Source organism: Larus michahellis, chromosome 18 (assembly GCF_964199755.1).
Source record: "Larus michahellis chromosome 18, bLarMic1.1, whole genome shotgun sequence".
NCBI lineage: Eukaryota > Metazoa > Chordata > Aves > Charadriiformes > Laridae > Larus > Larus michahellis.
This window is the reverse complement of record NC_133913.1, coordinates 5,492,529-5,513,631: the sequence shown is the minus strand read 5'-3', so window position 1 is coordinate 5,513,631 and position 21,103 is coordinate 5,492,529. Positions and strand designations below refer to the sequence as shown.

The following is a 21,103-nucleotide window of genomic DNA, read 5'->3' as shown; positions in this document are numbered from 1 at the left end:
TATAAACTGCCAGGAAGGAAACATTTGCATCTGATTTTAATCTTCTTCTAGGAGTTTGAAGAGTAAAGTCACTCGATGTGCACTGAGAATCGAAGAGCAAAACAGACAGGTTCTTCCTCTCTTCCATGCTGCCTTCCTGTTCAGGAGAGACCAGGAGGGGTTTCTAAGGAGATGTAGGGGTAGCAAATGCAGAGCATCTCTGCTTGCTTCGTGCTGTGCTTGAGCCTAAACTCCTAAACAGCCTGCGGTTGAGAGGGCCAGCAGAAGGAGAACCACTTCAAGTAGGTTTTAGCTGTGGACACGGTATCTGACCTGCATTTGGCTGCAGAAGGTGTTTGCCGCAAACCCTCAAAAACCTGAGTTTTGGTTTACATAAATGGAATTGGTACTGCATTCATCTTTTTTTTCCATGCAGTTGACTTCAGATTAAAAGGAAGCTGATGAATTCAGTGTGCTTATTTTTGTTATGTAGCTTTTAATTCTAGATGTTCATCTGAACTGGGCTCACTCTTAATTTTAAGATTCACTGAAACTAATACTACGTTATGTTTGCCAGTCAGAAATACTTATTTCTTCTAGTAAGACCATTATTTTGTTGTGCAACAAGAACTTGTGATGGCTTCCATCGTGTTAACTCCCCACTGCAGGTATAATCCAGCGGTGAGAGTGCTGAACTGTTTCTCTGGGCGGAAGCTGGAATAGCCTAAAATTCGCACTTGCCAAATATTGGTGCTAAAACTCTGCTGTTGTAGTACAAAGGTGCCCAGCAGATTGGCTCCTTCTCTCCAATGTCTCCGAAGCAGGATGGTTTTGTACCTGCTGGCTGCTGCCTTGTGGTGTAACTCTCGTTAACCATCGGAGCAGGCGTCTGTGTGATGCTGGTGGAAGAGCTGAGCTACTCGGATAAGAAAATAAATAATCCATGCCCTTAAGGACAGGAGCTGTTACTCTAACGCATCTGCATCCTTGGTTTTATTTTAGGTGCGTTTGGAGTGGGGTATCAGACAGGGGTAGTGCTGTTGTCTCCGACCGTGCAGGTGCTAGAATATTGGTTTGGAGAAGCTCGTAATGAATTCAGCAGAGTCATTCCTCTGCTCCTCTCTTCTGATGGTTTTCACATATCTTTCCCCCAGCCAACTTGTGTTATATTTGGAAATGATGCTTCGACTTGCTCACAGCCAATGAATACGAAGAAGCAGAACCAGGGGGTTGCTAGATGACAGAGATCTTTTTTTTTAATCTGGAAAGTATGGTACGAGGAACCGCTTTTCTCTAGAGACTGTGTGATGGTGGTGCCCTAACAGAGGAGAAAATGGTGATTGAAGACTGTTTAGTCTTTTTTGGGGGGGGGGGGGGGGGTGACAGGACACATGTGTAGCTGATAATATAGAATTCTGTGGTCTACTGAAAAAAAAAAAAGCTAGCAAAAGATGTGGTTAAGAACACTGGCTGACCTTCGCGTGAAGTCCTGTGCTAAATGAGACCGAGGATTCTCAATAAATCAGAGGAGTTCCGTGAGTCAGAAGGGGAACGAGAGGGCTGAGTGAAATCTTGAATTCAAATACTAATGATTTCTCTTGGAAGAAGTATTTCACATTAAGTTAGAGTAGTATTATGAAAAGCATTGAGAGATTGACATGCAGAAGTGGTATAATTTTAATCAGACTTTTGGAAAATATTTTTATAAGCTCTTCACGCTTCCCCTGTGTTTTCAGTTTTTTGACAAGTCGTGTTTAAAAAATAATGATCCTGTGCTGAAAACTTCTGTTTTCTCTTTTGCTCCTTGTGTGTTTTATACGAGGTAATAGTACTCTAGGGGTATAGGTGCAAGACAACCAGCAGTAGTTTAATCTTATTTAATTAGACCAGGGACAACTGAACAGAGCAGGTGAATGCTATCCTTAGGAAAGACAAAGGCTATTACTTGGCTTTGCCAGAGATCACGGGAACATGTGACTTCATTTGATGCGCTCAGGAGGAGGATGACATGTAGGACACGCCGTGCAATGACCTGGCATTTCAGACTGGCTGATGTTTTAATTTGGCTCTCTCGAATCGGTCACCTAGCTCATTTGAGGAGTCACAGCCAAAGAATTCCGTGGCGCTCTGGAATGAGGTCAGGACTACAGCGTGTGTGTGGGAGGAATATCTGATCGAGCTGGCCAGGGTGGACCTGATGGGCTTTCAGGGGTAGTTAATGCCCCCATCTCTGGTATTGCAGAGCCAATTCCCAGCCATCTCCCCGCTCCCGTGGCTGTCCCACTGCTTCCTCTGTCCTAGCAGGGCTGCGGAGGGTGGGCAGCCCCCAAGGGATGGTCTCCTGCAGAGAGAGGCGGTGTGGAGGTTTGGACAGTGCTGGCCCGTCACTTAGGAAGGTTTGTCTGATGTTTTCTGCTCGTACGGAAGGGACCATCGGAAAGGATTGACCAGCTTTGGTGGACAGGGCTGGCACATACTTACCTCGTCACCCCTTGAGTAGGTGCTGGGTAATAACTGTAGTTATTCACAGAATCCCAGCCTGGCCGGGGTGGGAAGGGCCCTCTGGAGATCATCCCCTCCAACCCCCGGCCAGAGCAGGGTCACCCAGAGCAGGTGGCACAGGAACGCGGCCAGGCGGGGTTGGAATGTCTCCAGAGACGGAGACTCCCCCACCTCTCTGGGCAGCCTGTGCCAGGGCTCTGCCACCCTCACAGCAAAGAAGTTCCTCCTCCTGTTGAGATGGAACTTCCCAGGGGCACGTTTGTGCCCGCTTTTCTAAATTTGCCTTTTTTAAAGTCCTCTGTTAACAAAATGTGTTTCACTGCATCCTTGACTCTTTAAAAACTGCTCCAACACCTGTAGAGAAAGCAGTTGAGTTTCCCCACACCACCAGCTATCTCCCTTCGCACGCAGTGTGTAGCGTGTAATTAATTTGATACATTGAAAAGCATCGATTTAATTCGTCTTCCCACAGTATTCCCAGGACTGGGATTATCCTGGTCTCTTGTGGTATGTCTGAGAGGTGAATCAGAATCTAGTATTTTGCTATGGCAACAGATAACGTATGTTTTTGTCACGGCATAGTTACTCTTAAGTATTTGTGTTGTTGAATCAAAGAGCTTAGAAAATACGAGGTTTTTGTGTGGAACTGGAATTGAGCCTTGAAACTTCGTGCAAGTTTGCTCCTCGGTTGTCTGTAGGGGACTAATGCAGCTCTCTTGTGATGATTTTTTGACTATTGTTGTGGCGAAACGTGAAACGAAGTTAAGTTTCAAGGTGGACGGCAAGGCTCTCTGTGGGATGCTGTTTTGTACTAGCACTTGGGTTATCTCAATTTTTCTGAAAATAAAACCAGCAGGTGGTTCTGTTTAGAAAAGGGGCAGAACCCCCCCTTCTGGGGCAGTTAGTTGAAGCGGCAGTAGCTTTACCTGTAGCCTTTGGTCCCAAAGAAAGGCCTTCTGTCCCCTGATTCCTATTTAGCGATGGCGTCCTTTTTCTTTGCTTATGTTTTTAGCAAAGTTTGGGCATCGTTTCAGCGTGACTCTTCTGGAAGGCTGGCTGAATCCTCCTGGGGAGCAGAACTGCTATTGTCGTGGCGGAGGCAGCGCCGTGTAAAGCCGCGAAGCCCTTCCTGCCCACTCGTTCTCTTCCACTCGGGCTAAAAAACAATAAACCCTTTCCAAATTGTCAAGGCAGTGCTGCTCCTGTTGATCAAGGTGTGCTGCAAACTCACGGTATAAATTGCACTGGTGACACGTAGACAGCAGCAGTTACAAGCGTGCATAACAGAGCTTTGATTTTATTTTTATCCTTTCGTGAGCTTATAAATTATCTAACAAGGTAGCGAAGCCGGGTATATCAGATTTGTTAGAAAATGCTAGAATTCAGTTCCTCCGTCTAACTGTATTTTTATTGCATGGTTTTCAATTAAAAAAAAAAGCACAAGTGGATTTCTGCTCTGACTTGCAAATTCTGTGATGATAAATTTAGTCGCTTCCCCCCCCCACCCTTCAGTTATACTACGCTGTGGTTCTTATTTGGCACGTTCTTCGCTAAATCTGTTCAGACAAGCTCCTGTCTTCCCTCTCGATATAAGGGCTGAGCGGAATGAAAGATCGGAACCGTCTGAAGGAGGATGTGCAGAGAGGAGGGGAGCCTGCGGGTGAAGAAGTGGTCCTGTGGCTCCGGCAGGAAATAGCCCTTCCCTGGCAGCCTCCGCCAGAATTCTCATTTCTGAGATCGAGCTCAGGAAGAGTCGCTATTCCAAGACCCCGTCAGGTGGCCGCGGGTGATGCACACCATGTTTTCTGGATGCCGGCTTCGTTAGACGCCTGGGGAGTAATAAGCAGAGCTTCGACCGCTCGAGCGACTGAGATCAGTCGCAAATGCGATCGCCTGGCAGCTGCGGCTTGGAGAAATAAACTCGGGGTTTGAATTCCAGAGGTCTCGAATCCTGGCTCTGTCACCAGTTCCCCAAATGGCTTACAGCGAATATATTAATGTATTTTTCCATTTGTTAAATCCTCTGATCTCACGAAGGCAGACAGAGTAGATGTTTGTGAGGCCTTGAGAACATGGAACAATGAGCATCCGAGAAAAACACCATGAGGAAATGAGGAACGTTATATTTCTTTCTGGGTTTTGAAGCTTAGTAATGAATACAAGAAAATATGGAAGAGAAAGATAAAAATGTTAAACAGTGCCTTTATTCATTAAGAAGGGAATGATTTGGCAGTCTTAGCCAAGAAACAGACGTGAACACAATCTTATCTTCTTGTATCTTAACACGTCCTCGCGGGAACCTGAGTTCTGGCGTAGACTAACATTCCCACTTGCGGTGTTTGCAACATCAATCATTGCAGGAGTTTTAAGACTACTATTTTCATGTGAAGTTGGCTTTGAAAAACCTGGGTAATGTGGCTTTGAGAACCTGCTATCGTCACGCCGATCTTCAGCGCCGCGTGGAAATCCACAAGACCGCAGAGCTAGAGGAAGGTTTACTCAATGTCTGTGTTGGGGAAGCACTCGTCCCCGTGTTTGCTTGCGAACGTGCAAGAGCCTTCCTTCGATTACGGGTGATAAGTTTATGGGTTACTTGAGCGTGCGGAGTCAATGAAATCCTTGTTCTTTCAGTGACGCGTGCTTGTTGCGACAGAGATGTCCTTCTCTTGGCTGAGTGTCAGGCTTTATTGCCCTTTGTGCTCGTATAATGTTAAAGCACTTTTATTGAGCTGTGAAGGGTGGGTGTGTGGGAAGCGAAGTGGCCGTGGCCGCGCACAACCTACCCCCGCTCTCGCGGTGTAACCTCAGATCAGCCCTTTTCACCTACCGAGGTGAAGACAGACAGCGACTCATCTCTGATTTCTGTTCTAGATCAACCAGGACCTATGTTCTTCCTCTAACATCTTCCATGTCCTTCTTTAATACCATCGATCCTCATTGGGGTTAGGGATGTTTTTTTGACCCAGACTCTGCTATGTGCCTTCCCTTGCAGCAGCTGAGGGAGCTATGCTCAGTTTTCGGCAAGTGTCACCCTTGGCCTGTGTGTTGAAGAAGTTTTAAGGTCCTCTTTGAAATTTTCCATGTGATTGGGGTGTTTGCAACTTGTCTCTTGCATGTCTTTCTCCCTTGCTTAGTAAGGATTAAGTTCACAGCGCAGCTTTTGTCTACTTGGAGAACAGTTTCTCCTCACTGGGACTTGACACTTGTCCTGAGGATGGCAGACATTTGAATTTCTTGATTGTTTGTGACCCCTTCCAGAAACCGAACATAAACAGGATGAGCTCGCAAATCAAATTCCCCAAGGAGACCAGGATAAAAGGCTGCCCTTGTTTGTTTCTTTGTTTGCTTCTTGCAGCAATCCGAACAAGCTCGATAACGTAGCCTCATTTTTAGCCAGCGAGGAGCACCACAGAGCATGCCAGGGCTTGTTCCCTGGGAAAAATGAGTGGATTTCCTCATCTCTCCCCTTTTGAAGCACTGAATGAGGAGTCTGAATTGTCAAGGTGAGGGCTGTTGGGCTATCGATGACGCCCTGCGGCTGTGGTGCGCTGCTGTGGGCACCCACACCGGACTGCGGGCACCGATGGCCTTTGGCAGCCCGCGGCCGGGTTTGTACCGCAGGTGGTGCACGCACTGACCCTCATCCACCGCGGCAAACCCAGCGACGTGATCGCGGAACACCCCAGCGCTGCCTCCGCACAGCCGTGGCTCTGACCCCTGCGGTAGTCCCTTTCCAAGAGCAACTGAAACCTCCTGGAAGGTTGTCTCTTACCCGGGGTTTGTTTTTGGTTGTAGCATAAAGATAGCAAATAAGGAAAAATCCTCTGTGCTCGATGTGATCACGTCCCATGGTTGTATCTTCCCGAGACTCTCGGTTCATGAAATTCTTCTCTGATGAAGAGTGTGATATCAGGCGCTCCTCTAGGATTATATCCCACAAAGCTTGTACCTGGGAGGAATTTCTATTAAGGAGTCAATGCAGTGAGCAGGATTAAGGCTGTTCTGTTACCTCCCTGGCGTTTACATGCAGCGCATAAGCGATACACCGAGATATATTTGATTGAATTACCTGAACGCGTAATTCTGGGGGTACCTTTTTTTTTTTTCCCCCCCCAGTGGGAGCATCCTGTTCTTTTTGTCTCTTTAAACAGACCATCAGAAACGTCTTGTGTCTGTGGTGGAGTGCGCTATTGCTGGCGGGACGAGTTCTGAATCCGCAAATTGTCAATGAAAACCGTTTTCTGTTTTGACTGTTTAAAGAGAAAAAAAAAAAGATGATAAAATGTGTGCTAGTGTTGACAACGCCGGTGTTTCGAGCCGGGCTCAGATGGTGGGTCCATCTGGTGCAGGGTCCTGTTCTGAAGAGCAGAGCAGCATCGACCCGCTGTGTCCGGAGCTGGATCCCCAACCTGCAGCCATGGGATGCTGCTCCTCCACCGACACCACCCCGCAGGGGCTCGTCCTAAAGCCCCGAAGCATCAGGATTCACTCTTTTCCCAAGATTTGTTAATTTAGAGCACTGCTGACAAAGTATTTGCTCATATTCAATCACTTTGTGCAATTAAAGAGGAGTGAACGTGGAGAATTCCGAATTCTGCCTTCTCCCTGCCGCTGGTGGGGCTCTGGGCAGGGGGGTGGATTTAGGGCTGAGCAGTTCTTTCCACAAGCCTGGGAGAAAGGCTTCCCCGTTTCTTTGGGAAGAGGGGAACCAAAGCAAGTATATCCGGTCAGTTTTGAAATCTCATTTCATTTCTGAATTAAGGAAACAACTACAAATTGAATTTACTTGAAGAAATTAGATTTTCTACGGTGCAACGCCTCCGTAAGCTGTTTGTTTTTCCCATCTTGTTGGAGATTTATGCTTTATCCTCTCCGAGGATAAAAAACCGAGAGGTTTTCCCCTTGTGTGGAAGAATTTTATACAATAACCCTCTGTGCTCTGGGGTTTGCAGCCTGGGATGGGACCAGTCTCTGAAGGAAAGAGTTTGTGACCTGGTTCAGAAAGAAAATACGTTTTCTGGGGTGTAGGGGATGGGACCCGGACACACCTTTGTGTGTTCTGCATGATTTAATGTATGGGGGGGGGGTCGTTATCGGTGTGGCCGTGTTGCAACCCTGCACAGCGGCATGAAGTGTGGGAATTGTGGCTTTTTCTTGAAATCTCGGTTTTTCCCTTCAAAGTATGTCGGTGTACCCAAAAAAGATTAGCAGGAGCCCTAAACCTGGGAGCCCCACAACGGCCGAGAGTCACGTTTCCGTGCTGGTAAAACCGTGTTGTCTTGCACAGTAGCTCTGGAATAAGTTTTCTTGAGGAAGTTCTTTAAAAGGAGAACTTAACGAGCTTAATTGAAATCTGTTTTCCCCTTTGGCTGGTCTCCACCTTCGCCCAGCCCCTTGGCACCCAGCGGGGCGAGCGGTGGCCCTTCGGCGACACGGAGCCCGTGGCTCTCCGAGGGCACGGACCGAGGCTGCCCCGGCTCCGATGGCCCAGTGCTTTGCGTGTCCTGCCGTGTCGGTGTCGGGGACGGTGGCAGCGCTGTCCCTAGCCCTGTTACCTGCCCGAAGTGCTGGGACGTGGCACTTGTCACCTGGATGTCACGCTGGCTGGTATTTCGTTCATAATTAAATGATGGTTAAGTTTAAAACAAAGGCATCGCTTTTCGCATTGAATATTCTCCTCATACCTGAAAACAGAGCTCCGTTTGACCCAAAATATTGCTAATTGCCTTAAGATTCTGATTTGTTTCCTTTTTAAACCGCCTGCTTAAATGTGCCTCGGTGTCTCTTGTAAACCGGGCCGTCACCAGGAGCTCGACCGCTTCCGACACCCAAAAACTCTGCTCGACACCCAATAACAACTGCTCCAAAACGTACCCGCTCCCTGATTCCGCAGGGCAAAGCATGGCGATGGGGTGGAGGGGTGAGGAAGAAGCCTCGTATTACTATTTTTTTTTAATTATTATTTATTTATATTTTTTTTTTTTAAAACCCATCCTCCCTGCCTACTACAAACGGCCTATTTTCTGCCCCTCATGGTTTCTGCCTAACAAATGGTGTTTCTTTTTTACAGCGTTATGATCCTGGACTTGTTGTGGTGATGGTAAACTTAGCAGTGGTAATTTTTTATTTTCAGACTGAATTACTCCTTTTGTCATCAGTGCACCAATATGTTAGGCTTACTTTCTCTGTTGTAGCCATCATCCTTCTGCTTGGTCTTTCATTTTCCTTTCCTTTCCTTTCTTTATGCACACTTGTCTGATCCTTGTTCATTAAAGGGTATTGCTAAGAAGGGATGTTTCTGTTTGTGTTAGAACTGCCAAAATCAGTTTAAACGTAAATTTCTAATACTGTCCAAACCTGATTATTTATTCCCCCCCCCCCCCCCCCCCCCCCAACACGATGGGCGCTAGCACTTGCTACTGCAATTTCTGAATAGATTTTGGAAAAAAAAAAAAAAAAAAACAAACAACCAAACCAAACAAAAAACCCAAAACTTTGACTGCCTTAGAAGGCAAAAGTACTGATGCATTGATGTACGCAGGGGTTTACGCAGGCTGCATTGAAAGATCTCGATTGCTGGAGAAGCAAACAAATAAACACCAAAAAAAAAAAAAAAAAAAAACCAAACAAACCAAAAAAACCCAAAAAAAACCACAAACCAAAAACAAAAAGGAAAAAAGCTTGGACAAAAAAATAATAAATTAAACAAATTGTTGGCGTTTGCTGCCAGCCATTCCATTTGGGTTCACCGCTTACCAGTAAATCCCTGGCTGAGACGTTATGAAAGTGATATTGCACTTAGGAAGTCATTTTTATAACCTGTCTTTAATTTGGTCCTTTTGCTAAAAATTGCAGTCACTGCTTACTTTATTATACCATTGGGCGTAAGAGAAACATCTTCAAACAGAGCGCTCCCAACGCCAGCTCGATACAAAATACTATTTCGGATCGGCGCAACAAAGAGGTTTTTTTTGGACTTGGTGGATATACGCCTGTCAAATGTACGGGCGTATAAACGAAACCAGAAAGTGATTAATTAAAATTAACTTGTTTCTGAAACAAAAACCGCATCAAGTCCGGCCAGAGCAGGTTCCCTTGGAGGACTCCGGGGTCTGAGATCCGTGGCCCGGAGTTAGGGAATGCTGATATTGGAGAAGAGAGAAGCCGATGCCTGTACAGGCATTTCCGAAGCAGTTTTAAAGGCTTTAACCCTTTGCCCATGTGGATGGCAATTTTTGGCATGATTAAAACCTGTAGATCTTTGAGCCCAAAGGTATAATATCTGTGTATGTGTGTATAACAAAACAGTTGTTTACACCAAAACCAGAGCGATAATAAGGGAAGTAAACATTCTGTTTTTTCACTCAAGGTACGCACCGGGTAAGGTAAGTACTTTCTCAGTGGGCTTACATCACAACGACCAGCGCCAGTTGTGATGTAAAAATACAAATAATCATAATAATTTAAAAAAAAAAAAAAAAAAAGCTGTGGTAGTAAAGTGCTTGTCTGCCCCATTTTGCTTTGTTTGGCTGGTTATGAGTGGATTAAAGATATGTTTAAAAATACATATATACATACGTATAAAAAATCTCCAGCATAGTTTGATTAGTTCAAAGTCAATTTTCTTCGCAACTAGTCCTTTTCACAGCTTACGGGGGAGAAGAGCGGTGGTAGAGCATCTCTGCAGGAGCTGGGGAAGCCGCTGCCCGACCCCCTGGCCTGGACCGGGCGGTCGCGTTGGATGGAGGCACTTTGGTTTCTGTGCTCAGCTTTCCTCGCTCCTGGGAAGGGACAAAAGTCGGCAGGAGGGAGGCTTCCGCATCTCTTACAGGACAGTCCCAATCAATTATTAATGTGGTAGGGCAGTAAAATGTATTTAATGCTTTTTTTCACTCGCATCAGACGATGAGGAGTATGATGTGGGAGCGCTGAGGGGGAGGTCCGTTCCTCAAGTCCTGCCCTAGGACTTGTCGCGGTTGAACATTAACCGCGAGACTATTTTACGTGACCAGTTAACGTTCAGAAAATACCATTTATCAGTGCTCGGGGTGCATTTAGCCGGTTTGGAGCCCAGAAGCAGGTTTGGCCGTAAGCTGTGAGAATGGCTTGTGTTTGGTTCACTGTAGCTTTCTGGTCTCTGCACTCCAAGGCAAGATCTCTAACCACCCAAACCCAATGTGTGACGCGAGCTGTGGCCACGGAGCGGCCGCTGACCTCCTCTCTGTGTGTTCCTCTTACAGGGAGGACGGATCCCATCCCTATCGTCGTCAAGTACGATGTCATGGGCATGGGGCGGATGGAGATGGAGGTAAGCTCACCCGGCTGCACCCCCTCGCTCCTTGCGTGGCTCTCGGGGAGCTGGTAGGGACGGCATTTAAAAGTGAGAATTTGCGCATCAAAGGTAAACAAAAACATGCTCTTAAATCAACACAGTAAGAAAACGCTTCTCAAAAATACAGCCTCTGTTTACCCGTGGGCACCTGAGTTCTGAGGTCGGGATGCTATCCGAAATTCCTGGGCTTTGCGGTTTCACGTCTGCCTGCTGGCGGCCCCCACCTGGGATTAACGAGCCATTTGGCACCTGGGTTATGGTGCGGGCTGACAAAAGAGGGAGAGTGAAGTACAGCATGCAAATATTCTGTTTCAAACCTCGTCTTTAGGTTACGCATTCTGACGGTCTCAGTGTGTGTTTATGATGGTGCAAAGTATTTATGGGACAAACTGCATCTTTTCTTCTTTCTTTTTTTCTTAAAAAAAAAAAAAGCTCGACTACGCCGAAGATGCCACTGAGCGGAGGCGTGTACTGGAGGTGGAGAAAGAAGACACGGAGGAGCTGAGGCAGAAATACAAGGTACTGGAACAGGGGCATTAACATCAGAGCTCTCTCGGGCTGAAGGGGACGGGATTTGTTCTGATAGGACACAGCTCTTCTCCTTAGGCTGCAGTAACGGTAGTAGGAATAAAGTATTTTTGGTTTCTGTTGTCATTGAGATTATTTATATTTTAACGAACTGGTTATGCGCTTCCTGGAGTTAACCTCGGTGTTTGTTTAGCTGTTTGAGAGCTACAGGATAGCGGCGGGGCTTTCGCTGTGTGCTTTGCTCCTCTCCTGGAAGGAACAGGCCCAGGGTAAGCAGCACGTTTCCTTCCCTAGACCCAGGGCTGCCAGGTTTTTCTAGGGAACCTGCCACGTTGGCAGCGCAAAATCTGCAGATGCGAATGTTAGGTGGGCAGTTATCAGCTGGAAGTGGGGTACATCTTTGGTCGTTACTGAGCCAGCATCATGATATTGCCGTATAAATCCTGCTTTAGAGGACGTGGCTCCGGTTTTGAGAAATCGATGGGCTGTATCTCTTTGGAAGAATTTTCTCAGGCAGCATTTAAAAAAAAAAAATAAAATTCTGTATTTCCATAGGGTTTACAAAACCTGGGGTTTTTTTTCGGAAGCCAAAGACTGTTATCTTCTTAATGACAAAAATGGGGCATGGTGATGGCATTGAGCGTGACATCTTGGAGCGTGCTTGGATTAGCTGTAACTGAGTTCTCTGTGGAGACATGGTCTTTGCTAGTCCTTTAATCCACTCTTCCGCTCACCAGCCTGTGAAGTACCTCGAGTCGTAGGAAAGCCTGGTCGTTTAATTGTCTTGAGATTTGGGATGTACCGGGGTTGAAGAAGAGCCCTAGACATTTGAATAAAGTGCCAGTTTTGCATAAGTTTTCAATCTTGGAGGAATGACGGAAAAGTAGTTTCAATTCCGTTAAAATTAAAAATAACCATGGCAAATCTGAAATTCCATTTCACCGGTTCAGCAGTTAATACTGCAGGCAGTTTATTCAGCTACAAAAACTCATAGTCTCCCTTCCTGATTTTTTTTTTTCTTTTCCTCTTAAGTTGAGACCTTGACTTGCTTCCTAAGTGAATTGATGGTATTTTTGTTCATTTAAAAATAAAACCGTTGTAATTACTTTTAAAGCTAATTATTACTTTGGTGCTGAAGGCAGTTAATGATCTCTTCTGGCACGCTTTAAAGTACGACTGTGCTCCTAAATAGGCTTATACAGCCGGCGCTGAACGGTTCCTCTACGTCCAGGTGCACCTTCTCCTTGAAGATTTTTCTCCTTTTTGTTGTGTTTTATCTCCTGCTGGGCGGCGTGCTGCTCTGCCGCTGCGATGGGAAGGTTTGGCTGGTGTCAGGCGGCGTGTGGCCGAAAGCCCGGCTCCCCCTCTGCCGCCAACCCCCAGCCGCCACGCTGGGCATCCTCAGGCGGCAGCAGCTGTCGCGGACAAAGTATTTCTTCGTTTCGGGGTGCTTGGGAGGAGCTCTTGTGCGCACGGCCCGTCAGGATGTTTTGGCTCAGGTCTGCAATGCGATTTATGGCAAAGTTCTTGGGTTTTCCAATTGTCTTTTCAAACGCAGCTGAACGTGCGTTGCTCTCAGCCTGTCTTGTCTTCCTGCCAGCGTTCAGCGCAGAGTTTGGTTTTTTTTTTTTTCCAGGCAGTGAAGCAGTAACAGTCCCTCCCAGCTCGGATGTGTTTTTATTAGCGTGCTTTATCGTTAGGCTCTTGCGTTTCTGTATTAATCTGTGAAAATCTCTGCAATCGTGATTTTTTTTTTTTTTTCCCGTGGCTCCGCAGGAGGCCATTATGTAATTGCCAACTGTGGCCGCATCCCGATTAGCCATTCACCCCATCTCAAAGGGATTGCCGATAACTCTGCAACCCAGAAGCAAGCAAGAAATGCTCTTTAATTCCCCCCCCCTTTTTTTTTCTTTTTTTTTTTTTTTTTTCGGGTGGGTGGAGATTCTGCTCATTCAAAGGGCTGTGTTTTCGTTGTTTAGCCACAGGATGCTTTCTGGAAAAAGCCCTGCCCATGGCACAGGAAGCTTGTTCAGGGTTTCAGAGGAACTTTAAATGTCATTGTTCTGTGGATCTCACGCTGCTCTGTTTTCCTTTCTTGTCTTCCTGGGGATCTGCTTCAGGCTCAAACCTCTAGATAGTTTCGTTGGTGGTGTTTTTTTTTTTCCTTCTTAGCAAAGGCCTCCAGTAATAGATGGAAGCAGGAACTTGAAATAGATTTTTTTTTTTCTTTATTATTATTTAGGAGGTGAACAGAAATAGAAAAAAAAAATCTTTTAGCAGTGGAATATTTCAGATTCTTCTCCACATCCCCCCCCGTTGAAATTTTTTACATTAATTTTGCATTACAGAAAACATGCTCAGCAATATTATTTTGATCTAATTTTCATGTGGTAACTGGGAGATTAAACCGTATCGCCTTGAACCAAGATCTTAAGTAAAAAGGAAAAAAAAGCTTTCGTAGTATTACCTTTCTTAAATGTTTGCTAACTCCTCTTGCTAGTGCAAGGAAACTTCCCCGTAAGAAATTTGTATTGAAGACAGAAACTCTTAAATTCTTAGGTGCTTTATCTCAAATGTTAGGCTATTTTTTCTTATATATAATTTCTCTTTATTCCAGTTGAACTGCACGTGGAAAACAGCTATATGGGGTATGCTGATGTTAGTACAGTGTACTTTGTAATACAGCATTTGTAGCTTTTTTTTTTAAAGTATGCATCAGCATAAATCATCTTGTTAAGGTAAAGCTTCCCCAGCTTTCTTGTAAAGAGTGGCGATGTTTTATTAATATTGCTGGTGGGATTGTAATTCATAGAATGGTTTGGGCTGGAAGGGACCTTAAAGGCCAGCCAGTGCCACCCCCTGCCCTGGGCAGGGACACCTCCCACCAGCCCAGGTTGCTCCAAGCCCCGTCCAACCTGGCCTTGAACCCCTCCAGGGATGGGGCAGCCACAGCTTCTCTGGGCAACCTGGGCCAGGGGCTCACCACCCTCAGAGGGAAGAATTTCTTCCTAATCTCTAACCTAAATCTCCCTCTTGCAGGTTAAAACCCTTCCCCCTCGTCCCATGGCTCCCCTCCCTGCTCCAGAGTCCCTCCCCAGCTTTCCTGGAGCCCCTTTAGGGACTGGAAGGGGCTGGAAGGTCTCCCCGGAGCCTTCTCTTCCCCAGGCTGAACCCCCCCAGCTCTCTCAGCCTGTCCCCACAGCAGAGGGGCTCCAGCCCTCCCAGCATCTCCGGGGCCTCCTCTGGCCCCGCTCCAACAGCTCCGTGTCCTTCTGCTGTTGGTGCCCCAGAGCTGGAGGAAGAAGCTGCTGAACCCTGATGTTGGTGTGTGTCTCAGCGTGAGGTGCGTTTCAGAGCCCCCGGCTCTGCATTGCTGCGGCTGCGCCCCGGGGACAGAGCTCAGAGCAGCGCGGGCTCCCTTCCAGGTGCTTCCAGGCTCCCTTCCAGGCACTGGGACTTCCAGCCATCACAGGGACTGGGATTCACACGCAGTCACACAGTTTAACTCTGCCAGTCTAAAAGCTGCTACTTTTCCTTAGAGCAAAAGAGGGGAGGACGCGACCGTTGCCAATTTAGACACCTCACCTTTGCACGGAGCTTTGGTTTGTTGGATTATAGAAGGAAAAATAATACCGTCTGCAACCTCTACGGTGGTCTCCCTCCCCCTCTTTTATTGAATTGCAACTACCTGTACCCGCTCCCAGTGTAATCGCTGTGTTTGAGCTCAGCTTGATGGGCAGCATTGCTGCTGGGAAGACTTCACCGCCTGAAAAACGAGGCTGAAGTGAATTCGGCTCACCGGCCTCTGAACTGTGCTTTCCCAGCCACCGCTCCGTCTTCCTCCCCATTGGATCGCAGACAAACTGAGGTCGAGCCGACATCTGGTAGCACTCAAAATGGAGGAGGAGTATCAGCCCTGAAAGTTCTAAGATTCTGTTCCAAAAGCGGTGATCTTCCGTGCTTCGATGCGTATTTTGTGTGTCTTACACGAACAGCAGCTGCCGCTTTGTTTGTGCGTTACCTTGAGGCTTTGAAGCTCTCTCTTATCTCAGACCATCCTGCAGGCGGCTCCTGCAGCCCCAGCTGCCTTCCTGCCCTCAGCACCGGAGGTTTTTTCTTACGCAGTTTGCTTTTACCGAGACCTGTGCTAGCGACAGATGATGCTCTGTGTTAGGAAACTGAGTCAAAGCTAGGTTGGTAGTATTGTGAAGTTATTCTTCGCACCTTTTAAAGGACTAGTTCATCCTCTTCCACTTTCTTTTGCAGGAACTTTAACAGAAGCGTGTTTTTTTTTTTTTTGGTTAATTTTGCAGGATTACGTTGATAAGGAAAAAGCAATTGCCAAGGCTTTGGAAGACCTCCGAGCAAACTTCTACTGTGAACTCTGTGACAAGCAGTATCAAAAGCATCAGGAGTTTGACAACCACATAAACTCTTACGATCACGCTCACAAGCAGGTAAACAAGTGTTGATAGCGCGGTTCGTCAGTTTTAGATTCGTTGCGGTGGTCTTGTTTGTGCTTAATACATTGGAATTTCCCCTGTGTATCTTATTTTCCTCCTAGCCCCAGAAATAGGTGATTCCTGGCACTGGATAAGATTCTTATGCCCATAATGCGTTTAAAAAAAAAAAAAAAAAACACCCAACGAAACAACAGACAAAAAAACCCAAACCCCCTGTGGCATCAAGGAGCCCAGTTACGAACGACCCACGAGCAGGGATCGGCTGCTGTTAAACTGGGAAGAGCACACGGGGATACGGATGGCTCCCAGTTTGCATCAGCTTTTAACGTAGCACAACTTTGGAGACTGATGATATGCCACGTGTGCGCATCTTAATACTTTAGTCTGGGTTCTGTCAAGTTACTGAAAACAGACCAGGAAATAATGGGCTGTGTCAAAGGAATTGTAACAAGGGAGCACTTCCGAAATTCCCTAACCCTCAGGAGAAGGTGGATTCGGAATCCGTGTGGAGCTGGCTTTGGTCCCAAGGCAGGGATGTGCTGTAGTATCTGCACGATACTTCATTCTGCACAGTAAATAATAAAAGTTCACACGTTAGCCCGATCTGTTTGACCGTTCGGCGCTGCTGAACGAGGTGTAAGTGCACAGCAGATAGCAGTGTTGTGCTCATCTAGAGATGAAATTGCTCGAAGGAGGTTTGTTTTTGATATTCCTAGTCATAAATTCTAACAGTGCAATCATTTAAAATGCTGATAACTTCTTGAGGATGTGCTGTAGAATACTAGATCTTGCAAAATAGCGCTGAAGCAACAGCCTAAAACCAAGAACACGGCGTTACAGAGTATGGTTATTTTTTTTTTTCTCCCGCGTGTTAAGTATAGGATAGGATAGTTCAGAGTAAATTCACTAAGGGTGTCTTAACAGGAGATCTCACGGCAGGGCAGTTTCTGGTTGGGTAGTGTGATGAATTGTGGTTTAATAGATTTAAGAGCAGAAATGAATTCGTTTACGTTGTGTTGGGAAAACGGGCTGCTTTGGCCATGCTGGTGGCAGAGTGGTGATACCCGAGAGCAGCGTTCTTCATCTGAGGTTTTCCATCAACTCGGCTGAAACTCGAGTGCGATGACGTGCATCTGGTTAGGAGGTGGAAGGACCTGTTTGTGTCGCATTCTTACGGTGTGGTGACGCAGCGTAATTATGTCAGCTCCTTGGTGATTAATAAGGGGGACTGACAGGAGGCTGGCACGGCTTGAGAGGTTTTCTAGCATCTAGAGAGGCTGTAGAAGGAGAAAGAAACCTGTGGAAAGCAACTCCCTCTTACTGGTACAGAAGGAGTCATCAGTAGAGGTACAAGAAGAGTGACCCGAAGGAAAAAAAACATCTTGAGAACACACAGGGTGGCGTAATCTTCCCATCAGCAGAAAGAATCTGTGGGTTGCTTGGTACTGCTGATTATTTTTAAAGGAATTGATGTTCTTGGAGAATTTGCATCCGTTGCAGGAAGTTCAGGCAGGCTTTGGGGAAGATGAGCCTTCAGACTCTCGCTAGGTCACCCAGCATTAATTTCTAGTTACACAGGGATTTAGACAAAGAAGCAATCATGCTTTGCTTCGGGGAAAAAATTGCTTGTCCAGCTTTATGTCGTGCTGAAATGTGTGTCACCCTGTTGGGTCAGCGTTCAGTAAGCAAACTTGAAACTACCTAGAAATAATGAAGGTAAATTTGCATGAGTAACGCGATCTCCCCCTTCTGTTGTTCATTACCGCTCAAGATAGGCTCGTTTCTAACAGGCTATTCTAAATTATAAGGTAGTTTAGAAATAATATTCCTGTGCTTTTCATAACGTGTTGCACATTTTGCCTCTCTGGACAAGAAGGCGAGGCTACATAAAGGCTAACATAATTATTTTTTTTTTGGAGGAAAAACATAAAGCTTTCTTAAAAGTAGGGTACTCGGTAGGCTTTCCTGGAAAGCTGAGACATTCCGGTATCCTAGATAATTAGAGCAAACCACCTTGGTATATATTATCTGCAATGTTTTGGCTTCTCAGCGGTAATTTTTGAGGCAGCAGTGCTTTGCTTTTGCCTTTTGCTTGGTTTGTTGAACAGATTTCCAACAGGATCGTTTTTGCTTTTAAGTATTTTTAGTTACACATACCCACGGTGTCGAAGTGTTTGCTGCTTCCTTCTGTGGCTCAGCGAGCATTAGGCTGTCCCTGTAAATAGATGTTCCATCCTCAGATCCCTTTCCACTCCCGAGTTACAAAGACACTGTCTTGTATTCCAGGAAGGAACTCAGGATTATTGCGAAACAGGGACTATAGGTAAGTGTATTGATCCCTACCGGATACGTTTTGCACCCACCAACTTGTCAACACCAAACAATTAAAGGGGAGATTTTTAATATTATTATTATTATTATTTATTATTCTTTCCTGACTACACTGGTTTCACACAACGTTTGGGTACGTCCGAATCAACCTCAACACCAAGTTCCTATCCGAAAGGCGGTATTTCTAGATTACCTTAACTGGGAAAATTAGTCTTCAACTTATTATCACAAACCATTGGCCTGTTTAAGTCATTGTATTTTAAACATCTTGTTGGAGGTGTGCAATGTTGTTCTCTAGACTTTTTTTTTTTTTAAATAGGCTGTACTTGAAATGAGAAGTGCAGATGTTTTAGAGAGCAGTAACCCTATCTGTGCGCCAAATGGTCAGTCCCTCTCAGGGGAAGCCGGGGGGGACTAAAAGCAACTTGAGATGATACAGATGGCACCTCCAGAGGGAAAATAAACCCCGTTCCCTTAAAGATCCTTCAGCGAGCAGCTGAAAAGGCCTGTAACCATAGATGTCGTAACTTTTTTGTACCCTGGAAAGCTACTGATATCTTTAATGTTTTGGGGTTGGTTTTTTTTTTTAATCTGTAAGCTCTTGTCTCTGGCAGCTAGAAGGACTGGTCGCTTCTGAAGGATCCCTGCCTCTGGTGTTGCACGGTCCTGACTGTCACCAGCGTTAATAATTAATAGCCAAATGCAAAAGGAGGCAAAAGTAGCAAGAAAACTTCCCCTGCAGCTAGTGAGGAACTTGAGTGGCAGAGGTGGACCCAGTGTGGTTTTGTGCCGCTTTCCTGCAGATCTGTGATGTCCAGATGCTTGAGAGCTCCCGTGGTCCCAGAATACTCCGGACCTGGTGGGGATGTATCCTTAGGGCATTACATCCGAGTGGGGCCTTAGTTTGGTTTTTGGGTTTTGACGTCAAGAGAGAATACGTCATGTTAGGTTTGCGTGAGGACGAATGTGCATCGCTTTATCTGGGGTTGTGCCCAGTTTGTGTGTTCATCAAATGAACCTGGACAGGCTGGAGAGTTGAGCGGAGAGAAACCTCATGAAGTTCAAGAAGGGCGAGCGCAGGGTGCTGCACCCGGGGAGAAACAACCCCCCGCACCAGGACAGGCTGGGGGTGACCTGCTGGAGAGCAGCTCTGGGGAGAGACCTGGGAGTCCTGGGGGGCAACAGGGTGACCATGAGCCAGCGATGGGACCTTGTGGCCAAAGAGGCCGATGGCATCCTGGGGGGCATCGAGAAGAGCGTGGCCAGCAGGTGGAGGGAGGTTCATCCTCCCTCTCTGCACTGCCCTGGGGAGGCCACGGCTGGAGCACTGGGGCCAGTGCGGGGCTCCCCGGTTCCAGAAGGACAGGGAACTGCTGGAGAGGGGACAGCAAAGGGCCACCGAGATGCTGAGGGGACTGGAACCCCTCTCTGATGGAGAAAGGCTGAGGGATTTGGGTCTCTTCAGCCTGGAAAAAAGACGGCTGAGGGGGGATCGTATCAACGCTTATAGATACTGAAAGGGGGGGTGTCAGGAGGATGGGGCCAGGCTCTTCTCAGTGGTGCCCAGTGACAGGACAAGGGGTAATGGGCACAAACTTGCCCCTGGGAAGTTCCATCTCAACAGGAGGAGGAACTTCTTTGCTGTGAGGGTGGCAGAGCCCTGGCACAGGCTGCCCAGAGAGGTGGGGGAGTCTCCGTCTCTGGAGACATTCCAACCCCGCCTGGCCGCGTTCCTGTGCCACCTGCTCTGGGTGACCCTGCTCTGGCCGGGGGTTGGAGGGGATGATCTCCAGAGGGCCCTTCCCACCCCGGCCAGGCTGGGATTCCGTGATCGGTGCTGCCCATTGCTTAGAGCAGCTTGGAAAAATTGTTATGGCTGGAATTACGTTACGTAATATATCTATTATGTAATACAAGAATAAGTAATATAACATTTACAGTCAGCTTTTACTGTTTTGTTGGTTTGTGTTTTTTTTTTTTTTTTAACTTCATCCCAGAACGAGCTTACAGACTCTCCTCCGCGGTCTCCTCTTTCCTGCTAGTGCCCCTGATGACGGCTTGGGCTGTTTACTGAGTCACTGACCCTACAGAATAAAAACATTCACCTTCTGAATTCAGCGTGAAACACAGACTGTGTTCCTGTGTGAACTCTTGCCAGGTTGACTGTGAGAACGCTAACCAGTGTGGAAATGCAGCCTTTTATGTAGCTTTCATTTGATTTTTATTTTTTTTTCTAACTGCGTGGTGTTTTGGAGGTGTAGATGGTTAATTCTGCCTAGATTCTCTTTGTAAGAGGACAAAGGGAGGATAGTTCCATAAAGAAGCTCTTTGGGAGAGAGGGTGGAACCAAGAACTAAAACTACGGATCTCCAGTTCTCTTCATGCCCTAATTACCTGGGTCTTTGCTTCTAACGCCCGGGGAGAGGGATCTCTTAAAGCACAATAAAATCACCAGCACGGTCACTGCTGTGGTTGGTGAGCGCTCGAAATCCAACCCCTGGACTTTCTGATTTGGGGAGAATTGGGCTCGTGCTTTCCAAAAACTCACGTCTCCGAGCACATCTTGGCTGGAGAAGGCTGAAGAGAGATTCTCCGCGATACTTGGTGTTACACGGGAGGCGTTTGTACTCGAGAAATGCTTTACCCTCAAAAACCCCCCGGTATTTTTCTTAACCTGCTTTTAGCTGCTGGGCTGCTCGTTTGCCGCTGGCAGAAGCGTTTGGGGAAGCGTGAGTGAAATAAGTTGAGCGTGCGAGGCCTGGACGCTGTGTTTCCGAGCGATGCCGGCCTCCTGCTGGGCAGGCAGACCCGTGTCTTGGGGGTTATCCGTGTTGCGTTAACGCCTGGTATATTTTCCTGAGTTGAAAATGAGGTGTCAGGGAAGAAATTAAGATGAAATAAAACTGTGGTTGTGTGCCGTTTCCCCTCTGCTCTTTTCACTTCGTTTACGAGCGTGCGAAGAATGCTG

The 21,103-nt window shown here is 46.7% G+C and overlaps 1 protein-coding gene across 10 annotated transcripts in view; it reads left to right on the top strand.

Annotated features, from left to right (window-relative positions):
- GPATCH8 (G-patch domain containing 8) overlaps positions 1-21,103 on the top strand; it is a 59,984-nt gene that overhangs the window by 26,532 nt on the left and 12,349 nt on the right. For 5 of the 10 annotated variants that reach the window (XM_074562340.1, XM_074562348.1, XM_074562343.1 and 2 more), the window contains 3 exons: positions 10,722-10,789; positions 11,246-11,332; positions 15,655-15,798. In XM_074562340.1, coding sequence (XP_074418441.1) covers positions 10,722-10,789; positions 11,246-11,332; positions 15,655-15,798 — 299 coding nt within the window. Of the gene's footprint in view, positions 1-3,530; positions 4,986-8,551; positions 8,597-8,813; positions 10,339-10,721; positions 10,790-11,245; positions 11,333-15,654; positions 15,799-21,103 lie in introns of those variants that run through there. The other 5 variants (XM_074562345.1, XM_074562346.1, XM_074562347.1 and 2 more) reach the window with 3 other exon arrangements.